The sequence below is a fragment of the Sceloporus occidentalis genome, unplaced genomic scaffold (genome assembly GCF_023333645.1).
Source record: "Sceloporus occidentalis isolate IW3139 unplaced genomic scaffold, rSceOcc1.0.p SCAF_5, whole genome shotgun sequence".
Lineage (NCBI taxonomy): Eukaryota > Metazoa > Chordata > Lepidosauria > Squamata > Phrynosomatidae > Sceloporus > Sceloporus occidentalis.
In genome coordinates this window covers 97,063,053-97,081,240 of record NW_028316985.1, presented here as the reverse complement: position 1 = coordinate 97,081,240, position 18,188 = coordinate 97,063,053, and the positions used below count along the sequence as shown (strand labels likewise).

At 40.1% G+C, this 18,188-nt stretch overlaps 1 protein-coding gene across 12 annotated transcripts in view; it reads left to right on the top strand.

The window, feature by feature from the left end:
- Positions 1 to 18,188, top strand: part of LOC149312536 (FERRY endosomal RAB5 effector complex subunit 3) — a 60,651-nt gene that overhangs the window by 26,614 nt on the left and 15,849 nt on the right. For 10 of the 12 annotated variants that reach the window (XM_089524813.1, XM_089524818.1, XM_089524814.1 and 7 more), the window contains one exon: positions 5,309 to 5,511. The exons of the other annotated variants lie outside the window; for them this stretch is intronic. In XM_089524813.1, coding sequence (XP_089380939.1) covers positions 5,309 to 5,511 — 203 coding nt within the window. The remainder of the gene's footprint in view (positions 1 to 5,308; positions 5,512 to 18,188) is intronic. 12 annotated transcript variants of the gene reach the window in all.

Here is an 18,188-nt window from a genome sequence, read left to right as displayed (position 1 = left end):
TCCCCGACAGATGGCCATCCAGCCTCTGTTTAAAAACCTCTAAGGAAGGAGACTCCACTACACTCTGAGGGAGTGTGTTCCACTGTCAAACAGCCCTTACTGTCAGGAAGTTCCTCCTAATGTTGAGGTGGAGTCTCTTTTCCTGAAGCTTGCATCCGTTGCTCCGGGTCCTAGTCTCTACAGCAGCAGAAAGCATGCTAGTTCCCTCCTCAGTGTGACATCCCTTCAAGTACAGTGCGCCCGCTTCATATGCAGGTGCGCTATATGAGGGTTTGAGCATATCCTCAAATGTGTGGACAGCTGCACGGGGGCACAAGGGGTGGCGCATCCCATTGGAATGAATGGGGCTTGAGCATACGCGCTATTTGGGTTACGCGTGGGGGTCTGGAACGGATCCCCCGCGTAAGCCAAGGGCGCACTGTATTTAAACAGGGCTGTCATATCATCTCTTAACCGTCTCTTCTCCATGCTAAACATCCCCAGCTCCATCAGTCGCTCCTCATAGGGCATGGTTTCCAGACCCTTCACAATTTTAGTCGCCCTCCTTTGGACACTCCAGTTTCTCAACATCCTTTTTGAATTGTGGTGCCCAGAAGTGGACACAGTATTCCAGGTGGGGCCTGACCAGAGCAGAATAGAGTGGCACTATTACTTCCTTTGATCTAGACACTATATTTCTATTGATGCAGCCTAAAATCGCATTGGCCTTGTTAGCTGCCGCATTGCACTGTTGACTCGTGTTCAATTTGTGGTCTACTAGGACTCCCAGATCCCTTTCACACGTAGTCTGGTTCAGCCAGGTGTCACACATCCTATATATGTGCATTTCATTTTTCTGCCCTAAGTGCATTTCTCTGTGTTGAAATTCATTTTGTTAGCTTTGGCCCAGTTTTCTAATTTAGTAAGGTCATTTTGAATTTTGATCCTGTCCTCTGGGGTATTAGCTACTCCTCCTAATTTGGTGTCATCTGCAAATTTGATAAGTATGCCCGCAATTCTTTCATCCAAGTCATTGATAAACATGTTGAATATCACTGGGCCCAGGACAGAACCCTGTGGGACCCCACTGGTCACTTCTCTCCTGAATGAAAAGGAGTCATTGTTGAGCACACTTTGGGTTCGGCTGGTCAACCAATTACAAATCCATGTAACAGTTCCTTTGTCTAGCCCACATTTCACTAGCTTGTTTGCAAGAATGAGAAAGTGTGTGTGGTGTGGGATTAGAACTGGGCTGGAGAAAGGAGGGGCTGGAGAAAGGTTAAAAGTGGGACTTTTTTACTGCTGTTCTCAGATTCTGCAGAAACGTGTCAATGGATTACTTCTGCCTTATTTCTACAATAAACTTTCTTTCTTTTGAATAAGTTTCTTTGTGGATTACTGGTCTGAGGATCCCAGATGTCACATCTTGAGACATCTCCCATTTTTCTTCCTCATTGGAACTGTTTGAAATTGTGCCTTCGGTATCTCCCTTTTGAGAAACTCCCATCCGTCTTGAACTCCCTTCTCTTTTAATATTCCTGACCATGGGATCACCCCCAGTATTTCTCTAAGATTACTAAAATCAGCTTTCCTAAAGTCTAGAATGCATGTCTGACTATGCCTGGCTTCTCCTTTACACCGTATAACAAACTCCAGGAGAACATGGTCATTTCCACCTAAGGATCCCACCACTTACACTCCATTAACTAGGTTATCCCTGTTGGTTAGGATCAGATCCAAAATAGCTGATTCCCTTGTTGCCTCTTCATACCCAACAACTTAAGTTATACACTCTAATATTCTTATAATACTATATTAACCAATATAACAAATTAACAATACGTTCATACAACTTATGATTCAGTTAGATTCTGACACAAGCATTTTAAACTGAATTTCATTAATCTAGTGGAGCATCAAATACTAATTGCTTCTGCTTTGTTTAATGAAGGATGCATGGATTTTCAATAGATTTAAAAGAGCTAAGTTTCATCAATGTTGCAATATCCCTTAGTAATACTATTTTGCTTTAATTTTTCTTTTTTTCTGGGGATACCCATATACTTGAACCTCTCTCTTTTTCCATGGCCTTTCCAAAGCCATTCCCCATTCCCCAATCCCATCTGTCTCTGACTTTTCCATTTCCTGCATCTCTCTAGCTTTCAGAAATTTTGTAAAGAATTAAGTGTTAAAACGTCTCTTTTTTAAACTTGTCATTTTTGGATGGTCTTTCACCTATTTTGGCTCTGTCATAACTTATTACACAGGTTTTCTGTAGTTGTGTGGAATGTTGATTATTGTTGTTAGCTGCCCTCAAGTCGGTTCTGACTCATGGTGATCTTGTGGCTGAAACATCACCAAGAATCCCTATCTTGTGCTGCCTTGCCTGGATCCTGGAAGCCCTTACCCATAATCCCCCTGGTTGAATCTATCCATCTGATTTGTGGTCTTCTTCTGTTTCTTCTACCCTCTATCTTTCCTAGCATTATTGTTTTTTCTAGTGAGCCATACCTTTCCATTATGTGGCCAAAGTATGACAGTCTCAACTTGATCATCTTTGCTTCCAAGGAGAGCCCTGTCCGTGGTATCCTAAGTACTCTTCTCCAGCACCATATTTCAAATGAGTTGATTCTCCTTCTATTGGCTTCCTTCACTGTCCAGCTCTCTCATCCATACATGGTAATTGGGAATGCAATAGCCTGAACAATTCTGACTTGAGTGCTCAGGGTATGACTTCGCTCTTCAGGATCTTTTCCAGTTCTTTCATAGCTTCCCATTCCTAGTCTTCTTATTTCTTGATTACAGTCTCCATTCTGGTCAACGTATGATCCTACATATGGGAATTCTTTAACTGTTTCAATTTCCTCATTGTTTAGATTGAATTTGCGTATTTCTTCTGTGGTCATTATTTTTGTTTTCTTTATGTTCAGCATCAGATCTGCTTTTGCACTTTCATTTTTTACCTTCCTTATTAACTGTTCCAAATTTTGAATGTCTTCTGCTAATGTTATGGTGTCGTCTGCATATCTTTAGGATTTAGGTTGTTAGTGTTTCTTCCTCCTATCTTAACTCCTCCTTTTGCTGTTTCTAATTCTGCTTTCCTTATTATTTTTTCAGCAAGTAGGGTGTTAGAATGCAGCCAATTGGGAACCACTCTGTTTCCCCAAATTCTGTTCTGATAGTGGTCTCTTGTCCTTGGTACAGATTCCTCATCAGGAGTATCAGATATAGTGGCATCCCCATGTCTTGGAGTGCATTCCATTGCTTTTAGTGATCACTACAATCACATGCTTTGTTGCAGTCAATGAAACACTTTGGTGTGCTCCATTAGCCATCATATGTTTGCAGTGTGGTCCCTAGTGCCCTTTCCTTTTCTGAATCCTGCTTACACCTCTGGAATTTCCCTCTCCATGTGTTATTGGATTCTGTGCTGCAGAATTTTGAGCATTATTTTGCTTGCATGTGAGGTTGGTGCAATAACTGAATTACATTTGTCCTATAGTTGTGCAGTCTTTTGTATCTCCTTTCTTGTGGATCGGTATGTATATTGAACCAGTCTGTTGGCCACAGCTTTGTTTTCCATATTTGTTGGCATATTTCAGTTATCACTAAAGTTGCATCTGCCTGTAGGCACTCTGGCAGTTCAATTGGGATATCATCTGTTTCCTGGTTCCCATTTCCTTTATTGCAGATTCCACTTCACTTCTTAGAATTTGGGGTCCACCTTCATATGGCTCCTCATTCCAAATATCACTCATTCCCTCATCTCTTTTGTATAACTCCTCTGTGTATTGCCTCCAGCGTCTTTTTATTTCTTCTTGTTCCTGTACTATGTTCTTTATTTCTCCATAGAGCATACCTGCCCTTGGTTTGAACTTGGCTTTAATTTCTCTGATTTTTTTTATAGAGATCTCTCATTCTTCCCTTTTTGTTGTTTTCTTCTATTTTTCTGCCATTGGTCATTGTAGCATTTCTCCTTATCCCTGTGTGTCACAGGTTGGACAGTTGTGTTCATACTTCTGGCTTTGTTCCTATCACCTTTTGCTTTTGCTTTTCTTCTTTCTTTTATTGCATGAAGTGTTTCATCTGTCATCCATTGTTTCTTATCTTTCTTTTTGGCCACTGTTAGTGTTTTCTTGCATTCATCCTTAATTATGTCTTTGACTTCTGTCCACTTCAGGTTGGCTTCAGGTTCCCAGTCGATTATACTCAGTTGTTCAGATCTGTTTCTTACATTGTCCTTGAATTCATCTGAAATGTAATTCAGGCCATATTTTGGTATATTTTGCTTTCTTTTTCAGCTTAGCTCTGATTTTTGTTATGAGCAGTTCATCCTCTGGAGAATGTTGATTAGATGTTGATTAGAATGTTGAATAGATGATGCATTATTTTTTAAATATTTACTCCATATAGTTGATGCTCTAGTTTTGATGCTACTAGTATATACTGTTTATTTATGTTACAGTAATTTTTACACCTTATCTTGCATATTGCCCAACACAAATACTGTACTTAATTTCAGAAACCATTATATATCTATGGAGAACTGAATTTAATGCTAAGATACTATTTATATCCTTGTCATAGTTTTGGTGTCTAAAATGCAGCCTGGGGTATGTTCTTCGTTGTAGAATATACAGAAAGGTAAACATACAAGCTCAGTCTTATTTTGGCAGGATGGCCAAACTATGGTCCTTCAGAAGTTGGACTTCAACTCCCATCATCCCTCACTGATTATGGTGATTAGAGCTGATGGCTCTTTCCATCCAGCGATATCTGGAGGGACATAGGTTGCCAACCCGATTCCAGGACATTGTTACCTCTGTGTGTGTGTGTGTTGTGTGCCTTAGCGGTAATAGTGGTAGATTTGATTTTCTTTCTGTAAACAAAGTGCCTAGGACATACAGATATCCTCACATTTTTGCTGTTGGCATGAACATTTGTCCCAAGCAGTGTAAAGTGCTGTGGACCAGTTGTGTGTGTGACACAGGAGGAAGATGGACTGAGGGTTACAGGTTAAATTTTTGAAACTGCAATAATCCCATGCACATTTTCATGGGAGTAAATTACTTTCAGTTCCATAGGACCTTAAAGTATTGAAGTGAAAAAGAAATCTCATGAATTTTCCAGACAAAACATAACAATGTATATCACTACACCTGTAATTTTATTTATTTATTCATTTATGGAAATGGTTTTTGTAAATTGTTTGAAGTTTGCAGGGAAAGAATAGGATGGGAATTTTTGACACATTATAGTCCTTTAATATATTTAGGTTTTTCATTGGAGATTGTAGAGTAACCTGTTTGTTACAATATGATTCCCTCAGGAGAATTTTACATCACTCGCCATTCAAATCTCTCTGAAATTCATGTAACTTTTCATCTCTGTGTGGATGATAATGTGAGATCGGGTAATATTACTGCCAGGGATCCTGCAATCATGGGCCTCCGGAATATCCTCAAAGTGTGTTGCACTCATGATATTACTACCATTAGTATCCCTCTTCTACTGGTACATGATATGTCTGAGGTAAGCAATTGGTCACTAGTTGACTTATTTTTCTTTAAAAAATGGGTATTGCTGACTCTGTTATTCAGTGGTTAGTGGTGGATAACTGAAAAGCTAGGAGGACACATTAACCTTCCAAGAGACCTGGAAGACAACACCTCTCCCCACTTTCCCCAAATACCCCCCCCCCAAATGCCTTCTAGTGGGTGTGGTGGGTATTTTTGCCATGTTTTAGGCCTTCCTTTGTCACTGTAGGCTCAGGAGAGCCCCTTTTTAACAACAGGAACTGAACAGAAATTACTAAATGAGCCTAAACTACTCAGGGGTGGAGCAAAGCCATGGGAAAAAATGCCGTCTGCACCCCTTCAAAGTCATTTTAGGGTGAAAATATTATGTGCAAAAGAAAATCTTTGATGCCTGTGAAAGAAAAAACATGATTTTGACCATATATGGCCCTGGAGGTATGCTTTGCTCATCTTTGCTGTATATTAACAAAGGAACCAGAACTTCCTATCTCATTCCTAACCTATCCTAGCACTTTCATAGTACTTCACAGCACTTTCTCAGTTCTGGTATTCTTTTAGTAATGGGAATGCTTGTTCACTGTCAACTTGACTTTTAAGGATATCTCTGGAGAGCTTTGCCCTTCCCCTTTGGGAGCAGAATTAATATTACAGAGTTTGAATGAACCTCAAGACTATCACAGCCATATAGGATTACACAGCTAAAGCACTCTTGAGAGATGGCTGTCTAGTCTACTTCTGAGGCAGTCAGTGTTTTTTTTAAGAGCTTTAATATTTGTTTTTGTTTTTAATTAATAACTTTTATTATACAAAATTAAAAATTTACAGTAATCCATCAATGCTTTCATATACAGTATATGAATTGATAAAAAAAATTAACAAAAATAAATTTAACTTCCTAATCTGTGGTTGTGAATGAGTTAGTTATGTAAAATATTACTATCTCTTATAACAATCTTTCACCATTATCTACAGAGTGTCATTTTTAATACCAAAACCTATCTTGTACCGAATATGTTATGGATATATCTGTCTTGCCTCTAAGCATCCTATCCTTTCTGTATTGACCAAAACCACGTAAATATGATCAAAACGCTAACTTAACCTTTACTTCCGTTTATTTTAATCCATAAATAATTCATTTTCCCTGTCTCTATTATATATATATATATATATATATATATATTTTTAAATGAGGCAATCAATGTTGAACAGTTCTTAGCATCAGGAATTTCTTTTGGCTGCATTGGTGGAATTTCTGTTCTTTCATTTGAATCCTTTCTTTCATATCCTAGTTTCTGGAACTGCAGAAATCAAGTTTGTTCTATCCTTTACAAGACATCGCTTCAGATATTTAAAGATGGCTATCATGTCACATTCAGTTCAGTCTGTAGTGTGCCATCTGTTCCTGGTGATTTGTTTCCCCCAAGTACTCTTGAGTGCAGCTTCCATTTCATTATTGAAAAATTAGATGTTAGTCTTCATATGGTTCTTCAAATTAATCTGTCATCCTTTTATCTCTTGTTATGTTAAGATATGTTAAGGCCCTGGTGGCGGAGTGGTTAAATACATGTACTGCAGCCACTCGGTCACAAACCACAAGGTTGTAACTTCCGTACTAGCCAGGGGCTCAGAGTCAACTCAGGCTTGCATCCTTCTGAAGTTGCTGAAATGAGTACCCAACTTGGTTGTATAGCATTACTATTCTTGGTTTAAACTTTGATCTAACTTCTCAGATCTTGAGGAAGATTTTTGTCGTCATCTTCTATTTCTCTGCATTGATTATTATAGTAATTCTTCTTGTCCCTGCGCACAAATTGTTGAAAAATTGTATTCAAGGTTCTACTCTATTTCTGTCATCTTTTACTTTGGTTTCTGATCTATCCTTAACTATTTGAAGAGTTTCACCTGTTATATATTGAGGTTTCTCTACCTTTTTGGCTAAAGATAGTGCTTTTGTTTTTGTTTTGCTTTCCTCCCTGGCTTCAGTCCAGCGTTCTTCTGGTTCTCAGTTCTTGGTTAACAAGTCCTGTTTTGGTAAGTGATGAATTTCTCCCTAGACTCCAGCACAGAATCTTTCAATTTTTTCTTCTTCCTGCTCTGTAGTTGGAGTATAATCTTAGATTATCGTTGCATTGATGGTTTTTCCATGAAGTCTTTTTGACATTATTCGGTTAGATTTTGCTTTATATTCTTAGGCTGCTTTTGCTACATCTTTCCTTACTGTAAATGCCTTCCATTTCTTATCTTTTCATTTCTTGAATAAAATACTGTGTAATTATCAGACTCAAAATGGCCCATTCCTGTCCATTTTACCTCACTCACCCCAAGTATTGCAATGGAATGTGAAAATCATAAATCAAGGGAAACTAGACGTAATAGAATAGGCTAGCCTGAAGAAAGAGGCTCCTCCCTCCATAACTGTCTTCCTTCGGCCTGAGAGGGAGAGAATAGGCTGGGCGGTATATAAATAAATCCTATTATTATTATTAATAATAATAAAACAAGAAAAGGAGCATATAAACCAGTGGTGGCAAACCTATGGCACATGTATCAGTGATGGTGAACATTTTAAAGACAACTCAGAACCCACTTATTTATCGCAAAGTGCTGCATCCCTCTGGCTTTCTAATAATGAACTCTGGCAAACTCTGTGCTGGGGCGACGGTGTTCATGCCCATAGAGAGGGATCTGTGTGCCCCCTGTGGTACATGTGCCATAGGTTTGCCACCACTGGTTTATATGCTCCTTTTCTTGTTTTATTACGTCTAGTTTCCCTTGATTTATGATTTTCACATTCCATGCTCCCATAATATGTCTTGTACAGCTTCGTACTTTGTTTTCACTCTGAATCATTCTGCTTTCCATTCTGTGATTCATTGATCTCTTCACAGGTGTACACACCCTTGACTTATAGAATGCTACTTCTACTCCTCCCGTCTTTTGTCTGTTTCTTTGGAATAAGTCATACCTCCCTATTACTAAATTCCTGTTATAAGACTCATCTTACCAAAATTCAGTGATCCCTCTTTAAATCATACTTTCCTCCTGTGTTCTGGTTCGGTTTGTTTATTTCCAGTATTTGATTCAGTTCTGTAGAGACATCCAAGACAATGGAACATTCTCTCCTGTGGCTTCCTTGTTCTTTTTACTCCTTTCCATTGGTGTTTTTTTTAAACAATCAACCCTTTTCCCTTACTACTGTCACCAGTAATTGTTTCCCCCACCTTCTGAGATACTATCTCCCTCTTCCTCATAACTCAGTTTAAAGTCCTCCTGATCAAGTTTACAAAGCTCTTAGAAAATAATAATAATAAAAAATAATAAAATTTATTTATATACCGCTATTCCAAGGATCACAGCGGTTAACAATAAAAAAATAAAACAGTTAAAAGAACACGAGCCCCAACCCCCCCCCAACAGAATTACAACAGTTAACAACAATTAGCAGTCAACAACAATAAAAAACCAACAGCACCCAGACAAATGGCTGTGTAGAGTGGAATACATCGTAAACATCGCCAAGGGGAAAAGAATAACAGACAAGGCTCACGGGGGAAAAGCCTGGCGGAATAAGAAGGTCTTCAGATCCTTCTTAAAAGTATTAAGGGAGGCGCTAGTACGGAATTCATTGGGGAGGGAGTTCCAGAGCTGTGGGGCTGCAACAGAAAAGGCCCTCCGGGATGAAGCATATCTAGCATCTGGAACTCTTAAAAGATGTCTCTCACCCGATCTGAGAGTGCGGGGCGGATTGTATGGGGAGAGGCGGTCCTCCAAGTACTCTGGGCCCAAGCCATTTAGGGCTTTATAGGTAATAACCAACACCTTGTATTTGGCCCGGAAGCAAATAGGCAGCCAATGAAGATCTTTTAAAACTGGCATTATATGGCTGGCCCTGGGACATCCAGTAACCAGCCTAGCAGCCATATTCTGCACTAATTGAAGCTTCCAGGTTTGGTACAAGGGTTGCCCCATGTAAAGCGCATTACAGAAATCTAATCGAGAGGTTACCAGAGCATGTACAACAGTTTCAAGGTCCCCACCGGCCCAGGAAGGGTCGCAGTTGGCGTATCAGCCGAAGCTGATAACAAGTGCTCCTGACCGTCGCATCCACCTGAGCAGTAAGGTGAAGCGACGAGTCCAGGAGCACCCCCAAACTGCAAACCGAGTCCTTCACAGGGAGCGTGACCCCATTTAGGACAGGTGGAAAAATTTCCTTACCCGGGCCAGGAGAGCCAATCACCAGTACTTCTGTTTTCTCTGGATTCAGGCTGAGTCTGTTTTCCCTCATCCAGCCCATTACCGACTCCAAGCAAGCATTTAGAGGAGAGATGCCATCCCTAGATACTGCATCAGTCGAAGACACAGAGAAGACTATTTGGGTGTCATCAGTGTACTGATAACACCGCGCCCCATGTCTCCGGATGATCTCTCCCAGCGGCTTCATGTAAATGTTAAATAGCTTAGGGGACATAATCACTCCATGAGGGACCCCAGATGTAAGGGCCCTCCTATCGGAGCGACAGCCCCCCAGCTCCACCTTCTGGAATCTGCCCAAGAGGTAGGAACGGAACCACTGCAAAGCAGAGCCCCCGATACCCAACTCTCTCAGGCGTTCCAGAAGGATACCATGGTCGATGGTATCGAAGGCCGCTGAGATGTCCAAGACACGCTCCCCCTATCCATACCCAGACAGAGATCATCAACTAAGGCGACCATAGCAGTCTCAACTCCATAGCCCACCCGGAAGCCGGTTTGAAATGGGTCCAGATAATCCGTCCCATCCAAGATCCCTTGAAGCTGAAAGGCAACTGCCCTCTCGATCACCTTCCCTAAAAATGGCAGCAGCGAGACAGGCCGATAATTGTTCCGAATTAGGGAGTCAAGGGAGGGCTTTTTCAACAAAGGTTTAACAATGGCCGTCTTCAAAGTAAGTGGAAACTGCCCATCCCTGAACGATGTATTAATGATTACAACCGTTCCCCTTGAGCTGTCAGCCATGAAGGACAGGGATCGAGTGAGCAAGTTGTCCTCCTAACACTTCGAAGAATCTTGTCCACATCCTCGGTATTTACAGACTCAAAGTGATCCAGTTTAACTGAGTCCACGGAAGCTCTGAATGCCTCTATTCTAGATTCTGAACTAATAATGGAGTCAAGAAAATACATTTTTACCACCTGTTGTAAAGATGCAACCCATCTTTTGCCAAAGGTCTGTATGAAAGCCAAATCTTTCCTGATAGCACCATCTGCAGGGTTAGTTATGCATTTCCAGTATTGATTTTCCTAAGCCATGCTGTCCAACAGGAAGGAATGATGACATATCAATCTGTGTCTCAATGACTTTGTTTCCTATGCATAACCTCAACAGTCCCTTACAATATGCTGTGTCTTGATGTGTCCACTTGTTTGTATGTGGATCAGAAGAAGAGGCAATCCTTGGTGGGCTTGATGGTTCTTGTCAGCCTCTGTCACAGTGTGAATCTTTATCCCTGAGAGATAGTGTACTTCTCAGGGCTTCTTGTCATGACTGCGCATCACTGCTTCTGTTCTTTTCAGCAGGGACTCCTATCACCACATGTCACCTCTTCTTCTGGGAACTGGCAGAAGCCCTTTCATTTACAGAACCCACTTCCATGCTCTCTGGATTGAGTCTGTTGTCCATGTTCCAGCCTAATTAGGGGAAGTGCTAGCGATCGATTGTAGCTATCCAAACTCAAGACATGGTTCCTGATAGTGCTGCTTCTGTCTATCACATTCTTCAAAGTGTCACCCTCCTGAGTTTGAAAATTTTCTTCCTCCCTAGAGGCTTACCCCATGTGTTGCCCTTCCAGGAAAGTCTGGTTTTGGTCTATCCAAATGTGTGAGTGGAGAGAGAAAGAGAGAAAGAATAGTTGTGTGGGCCTCCAGCTGTTGCAGTTCTCTACCAGCAGGGCAACCAATCTGTGCTTTCTAGAGATATTATTATTATTAGGTTTATTTGTATAGCGCCATAGCCTTTACATAGTGCTTTACAAAGGAGAGAAAACAACAATCCAAAATAGAAACAAAAGCCTGCCTACAGCACACAATCTAAGACCACAAACAAAATTATAAAATTAATAAGATATTATTATAACAAAGCTAAAACAAAACTATAAAATTGAAAATTAATACAAATAATATGTCATTTAAATATACAGTCATAAAATCAAGACAAAATTTGGAAAGCTTCCCTGAATAGAATAGTCTTTAATTTGGACTTAAAGTAGTCTAAAGAGGTGGTGGTCTGCAAATTCATGGGAAAGAGATTCCAAAAATAGGGGGCAGCATGGGAGAAGGGCATATCTGAGTAGGGGCAGAGAAAATCCTTGGCTGAATCAACAGCCCCAAATCACTAGAGTGCAGAAAGCGAACAGGAAGATAGAGTGAAACAAGTGCTGACAAGTAGGTGGGGGCCAAACCATGAAGGGCTTTGAAAGTTAGTAATAAGAGCTTATAACAGATTCTAAATGGGATCGGGAGCCAGTGAAGGGACGACAACAATGGAGTGACATGATCATAACGGCAGGCGGAAAAAATTATCCTAGCGGCAGTGTTGCAAAGAAGTCAAGGGAGCAAGATGGGCAAGAGGAAACCTAGTTAGCAAAGAATTACAGTAATCCAGGCGAGAAATTTCCAGCGTGTGAGCCAAAATCTTAGCAGTAAAAATGGAAAGAAAAGGCCTGATTCTCACTAGATTATAAAGAAAGAAATGGCACAACTTTGCCACGGCCTGAATTTGAGGAACAAATGAAAGGGAAGAGTCGAAAATGAAACCAAGACTATGCACTTCCTTCACAGGTTGAATGTTAGTGTCACTAACTGATTGAAAATGAATAATGCAGAGTTGGCTTTGGCGGGAAAACAAGTAGTTTTTTTGTCCATATTGAGCTTAAGGCACCGATGGAGCATCCAGACAGAAATAGCAGATAGACATGATGACACTCAACATCCGGGGAGAGTTCTGGAGTGGAGAAATACTGTGGCTTTAAGGCGCTTCTTTGGTGTTGTGTCATGTGGACACAGCGCCAGAGGAGCACTGTGACACCATGCGCCATGTGGTGCGACACACGGTTTCACTCGGGCCTGGGGATGAAGCTGGGTGTGTGTCATATGGATACCATGCCCTGACTCTGCCCCCAGGCCAGCTTTAATGGCCAGTCAGCACAGGGCCTTACTCTGTCTCTTTCTCAGTTGCACATAAAACACTTGTTTTCCAAGCTCATTTTCGCCAAGTTCTTCCATTTGTCTCAGTGAGTGAACAAAGCGCTTCAATAGTGTACCACATTTTTTCCAGACTCAGCACTACAGCAACCTATTTCAGTCACTGCACCTTTATACGCTTATTGACATTCCCCTTTCTTAGATGCATCTCACCAGTAACTGCTGGTACAGCATACACCCCCTCCCCCTGCCACCTCTACTTTTTTCCTAACCTACATCATTGGATCTCACTATTTCAGTTGCTGATAGAATAAAACAAATTGCAAAAATATTTCCTCATCATACTACTCATACTGCCTCCATTCTGCACCTGATGGATACTTCGCCCTTCCTGCTTGACTAATGTACTGCTTTTGCTGTATGGGTGGATTTCTTCCACTGTGAAGGTAGTTGGAAATCCTCTTAAAGTTTTAAGGAAAGAGTCAAGGGAGGTGGGTGTCAATACAGTGCCATATGATCATCACCAACAGTTTCTTTGTATATTTTGAAACAATAGATTTATTCTTCTCTTCAGGGTATACTATAATTTTACAGCCATTTTAGATTTCCCAAGAGAAGTGAATTGGAGACACAGCAGTCCAGAAACCTGGATCAGATCAAATTAGATTGAGAGAAGTCCAGATTGCTTAGGAGCAGAACAGGTACAATTCAGAATTACCAGATCAGCTGCCCAGGAAAGATTGAAGGAATAACAAAACATGTCCTTTAGCTTCCTACACAAAGCTTCATGTTTCCTTGAAAAATGTTTAAGTCTGTGGCTGTCAGTATCATTAGTATCCATGTGAATCAGAAGGAAGGCGTTATTTTCAATGGACTTAATGAGTTTTGGCAGCTGCTCCAACACATCTTGCACCAGAAAAGCAGCATACCTCCAAGTTTTTGGTTCTGGGAGCTCAGGTCAGCAGGAAGTCTAATAATATCATGACAATGGGTTGTTTGGAAGTATAGCAGTGTGCCACAGAAACTGGTAGATCCTCCTTCATTAGAAATATTAAATCAGAGACCAAATGGTAGTCTGTCCAGGAATGGTAATCATAGATTTCCTGCACATTATTATTAGTTAGTTTATTTATAACAAGTTCTCCTATCAATAAATATGGAAAAGCTGTTCAGGCTGTACTGTTTAAAGCCTGAAGAATCTCATTCAGTGTCAGAATTGGCACTAATTTCTAATTTGGAATGGTATGGATGTGGTCTTAGCTACACATGTTCCAATATATCATGTGAATTATAAACAATACTGCTCAATTTGAAGTCATTCTCTTGAAGAGATTGTATTTTGAGATAGGCTGTCTTTATAGAATCCTTGTAATGTTCAGAGGTTCATACTATCCAGTTTAGCGAGAGTGGTGGCATGTGCAATGCAAATGGGATTTTTCAACACTTAAAGACTGATTTGATCTCTTTGCAATTGGTATGCACAAGGTACAGTAGTGCAGTAACAAGGCTGGCCAATGAAAAAATGTTAATATAGTAATGTAGGCAAAGTAAGCAACACCAATGATAGCTTAAGCAGCATCAAGGCCATCTTGGTAAGCAGCTTTCCCTGAGGAGAGCTGGAGATGAAGTGGAGCATTTTTAACCTCTACCTTCAATTTACCACTTGTATAGTCAACCCTCTGTATCCACAGATTCAACCATTCACAGCTTGAAAATATTCCTACAACAAAAAATACAGAAAGCAAAAATTGATTTTGCCATTTTATGTAAGATACACTATTTTTACTACTCCAATATATATAATGGAACTTGAGCGTCCATGGTTTTTGATATTCACAGTGGATTCTGGAGCAAAACCCCAGCAGAGACACCAAGAGCCCACTATGTGTTCTTCTTCATCGTCTCTATGAACCACGCAATTGGATTTTCCTGCATCTGCACAGAGGATATTTGGAACCTTCTGGAATCACTAGACAGATTTTTGGCAGTAATTCCACCCACCTTTTATTTCACCCCTAGAATTCCTGCATGTTTACCTCAGTTCCTTTTCGTGAGGAACCTCATCTCTTTGCTTTGCTTTAGGTTTTAACTTCTTGTGGATTTCTAATTAGGACTATTTTTCCTGACAGTTGTTCTGTCTTTTCTGTGATACTGACAAATGTTTTTGGCTTGACTTAAATTAGAAAAATAGAATCAGAGTTGGAAGAGACCACAAGGGCCATCCAGTCCAACCCCTTGTCATGCAAGAATCAAAGCACCCCTGACAGATGGCCATCCAGCCTCTGTTTAATGACCTCCAGGGAAGTAGACTCCACCACTCTCCGAGGCACTGTGTTCCACTGTCGAACACCCTTACTGTCAGAAGGTTCCTCCTAATATTTAGGTGGAATCTCTTTTCTTGTAGCTTGCATCCATTGTTCTGGGTCCTGTTCTCTGGTGCAGCAGAAAACAAGCTTGCTCCATCCTCAATATGATATCCCTTCAAATATTTAAACAGGGCTTGAATATATGTGAAACTCTGTTTTGGGAGAAGGCAAGTTTCTAAGTTTCTTCCAAGTTTCAGCATTCATTTAAGAAAAGGAATGGGACCAAGGCAAGAAACATCTTTGTCTCCTCTGCCCCATGCTTCTTTGACTGCCTGGTACCTTTTTCTCACATAAGTGATATGCCTCGGTTCACCCACCTATTGGTCGGGGAACTTTGGCAAGTCCCATGTTATAGGATGTTTCCACCTCCATCGCTGGAAAAAGGAACATTGGGTCTTACCTGTGATATGTTCATTTTCAGCAATATAGGTGGGAATATCCTCCCCACCCAGAACTGAGGAGGCTGTTTCCCTTGGTTCTACATGGTCACTGTTAGTTAGTTATTTTTAGTTTGACTTTATGATAGTTTCTATTGATTATACTTATATTTGCATTGAATGCTCTCTGAGTTTGTTTTCTATCCTCGGCTATAATGTTGACTGAGGGATGGTGGGGGTTGCTCCCTCTGGTGGCGACTCCTTCAAGTCTGTTTTTCCTGCCTATTTCGGAGCAATAGATGGAATCAACCCATGTTATAGGATATTCCCATCTACATTGCTGAAAATGAACATATCACAGGTAAGAACCAATGTTCCTTTTTCAAATGCATTGTAGCTACTGAGCTTGTAAATCTATCCTCCTCTAGGCCCATAACAGTGATGGTCAACAGAATGAGTAATAAAAGTCAGTTGAATCTGATGAACACATTACATTTTTTATGTGTAGCTCATCACTCCATCAACTTAACTCAAAAGGAAATAATTCACCTGCTATAATACTAACTCAGTAATCCCCTAAACTTGAAAAGATTCAAGGGTCATGATGATGCTCCTGAGTAGATTATCTTTGTGGCTCCACATCTGGTGCTATTCTTTATTTAAAATTCTATTTTTAATTTTTCACATTCCTAAAATGACAAACACACAGATTCTCATCCAAAATGGTCATCATCCAGGTATTACTTCCTGTTTTTTCCAGAAGGCCCTTTTATGGTATCAGCTGTGACCTCACTGATGCCAGATGTGTTGCTAATTTGCCTTTCAGACAAAGGTGCTTTATTTTTAGAGTCTGGTTTTCATCTTTGCCAAGGCACAGATCAAAACCACCAGTACCCACCCACCTCGCATGTAAGCAAGAGCATGTGTAGGCAGATAAATTACAATGGAGATCCAGTGTTTCTTCCGCTAAGTCTGTAGAAAACCCTATATCTGTGTTATGTTCTCTAACAGGGCTGTTTCTGATTCATATATTACATAATCCAAAGGAAACCATAAACAGATGCTAAGGTTTTACATCATGAGAAAATTGATTTTAAATGTTTCCAGTTTAAATTTCCTAGTTTCATCTTTCATCTTTACTGAATCTGCAACATTTTCAGTTATTTCAGTTATTGCTGTCACTGTAGAATCATATGATGCTAAACCCAGTTTAAGATGAAATTAAATGGTTGAAATTTAACATAAAATCAACATGTATTTGTTATATCAAATTTATTATTCCTTTCTGCAGTAGTGTACATACTGGATAGCACAGTAACATCTTAAATGTAACTAAATCAATTACCAAACCCCAATACAGCATAATATGTAAAATATGATGATAAAACCAGGAATCATTAAATTAACAAAAATATTAAAAATAGCAGCAAATGATCTCCATATGTCAAAAGCTTGTTTGAACAAAGTTTCTACCTGTTGTCAGGAGGCCAACTGGGAGAGTGGATTAGATGAATTTCCAGTCCAAAAGCATAGGCTCAGCTGCTGAAAAGTCATCTTCTTGCATTTTTGGTGAATGTGCTGAAGATGGTGGTGGGACATAGAGGTCTTAAAATTTGGCTAGGTTTGTATAGAGGACAGTGATCTTTTATGTTGCCTAAGCATAAATGTATTTTTTCTTGAGATGCACAGCCCTGACACTTGCAGTCATCTTTTAAAAGCACTTGTCTATAAGTCAACATCATGTATAGATTGAGGGGCAGGGTTGGGGGGGATTATGGTTTTTGATATGAGCTATGGGTAAGTCAAGGGTAGAACTTAGCACAAGGCTTCTAGGATGCATTCTGCAGAGAGCGCTGGCTCAGGAATCCAACCGCCCCTGCCCACTGCCACTTTCCCACCTAGCCATTCAAAAAGTCTTGATGCCACTCTACTCAAAGAAGTATTTATAACTTTTATCAAAAGAGGAACCATCCTTTTCTCTGAATAGAATGGCAGAATGCTCCCCTGTAATGTCTGCTTTTGCAAAAAGGCTGATAAGCTGATAAAGCTTCAAGACAGTAGAGTCAAGATTTATTTTTTTCACATAACCCAGCCAAACATTCTGAATGAAGTCTGACAAACTCAGGAGTCTGACAAACCTTCAGCCCATTATACAGCCTCAGACAAAGCAGCTTTGCTTTAAAGAGACATTACACCACATCTCCCTTTCATAAAACAAGCAACAAAGTATACACCTCATAGAACACATTAAAATACTGTATTTCTCATACATATGCATATCGCACAAATATTTTAAAAAATACAAACAATTAACACTGTTATCAGAGGGTCAGAGGTCATCAGTACTTGGCCGAACTATGTCAGTTTATAGCTTGATTTAGTGTGAGCATTTCCAAATATAGACCAGATTCTTTCAGTGCCCCCTAAAGGAACAAATGCATCTTGCTCTTTCACTGAAAGGTTCAGTTTATAACCTAGGACTTGCTTGTCCTCCTCATTCGCTACACAGAAATTAGAATAATCTGATAGTGTACATAGATTTTAGAAATGATTTATTGTCTTAAAGATTTATTCATCATGCTAAAATAAAACATTCCATAATCAAATTTCTTCCAATTTTCGATTCTTTCATTTGGGGGAGGGGACAACAACAAAAGCTTCAGGGGGGGAAATGAGGGGAGGGTTTTCCCCCCAAAAAATTTTCCTGTTTTTTTCTAGCCTTTCACATCTCTAAACCACTATTGATGA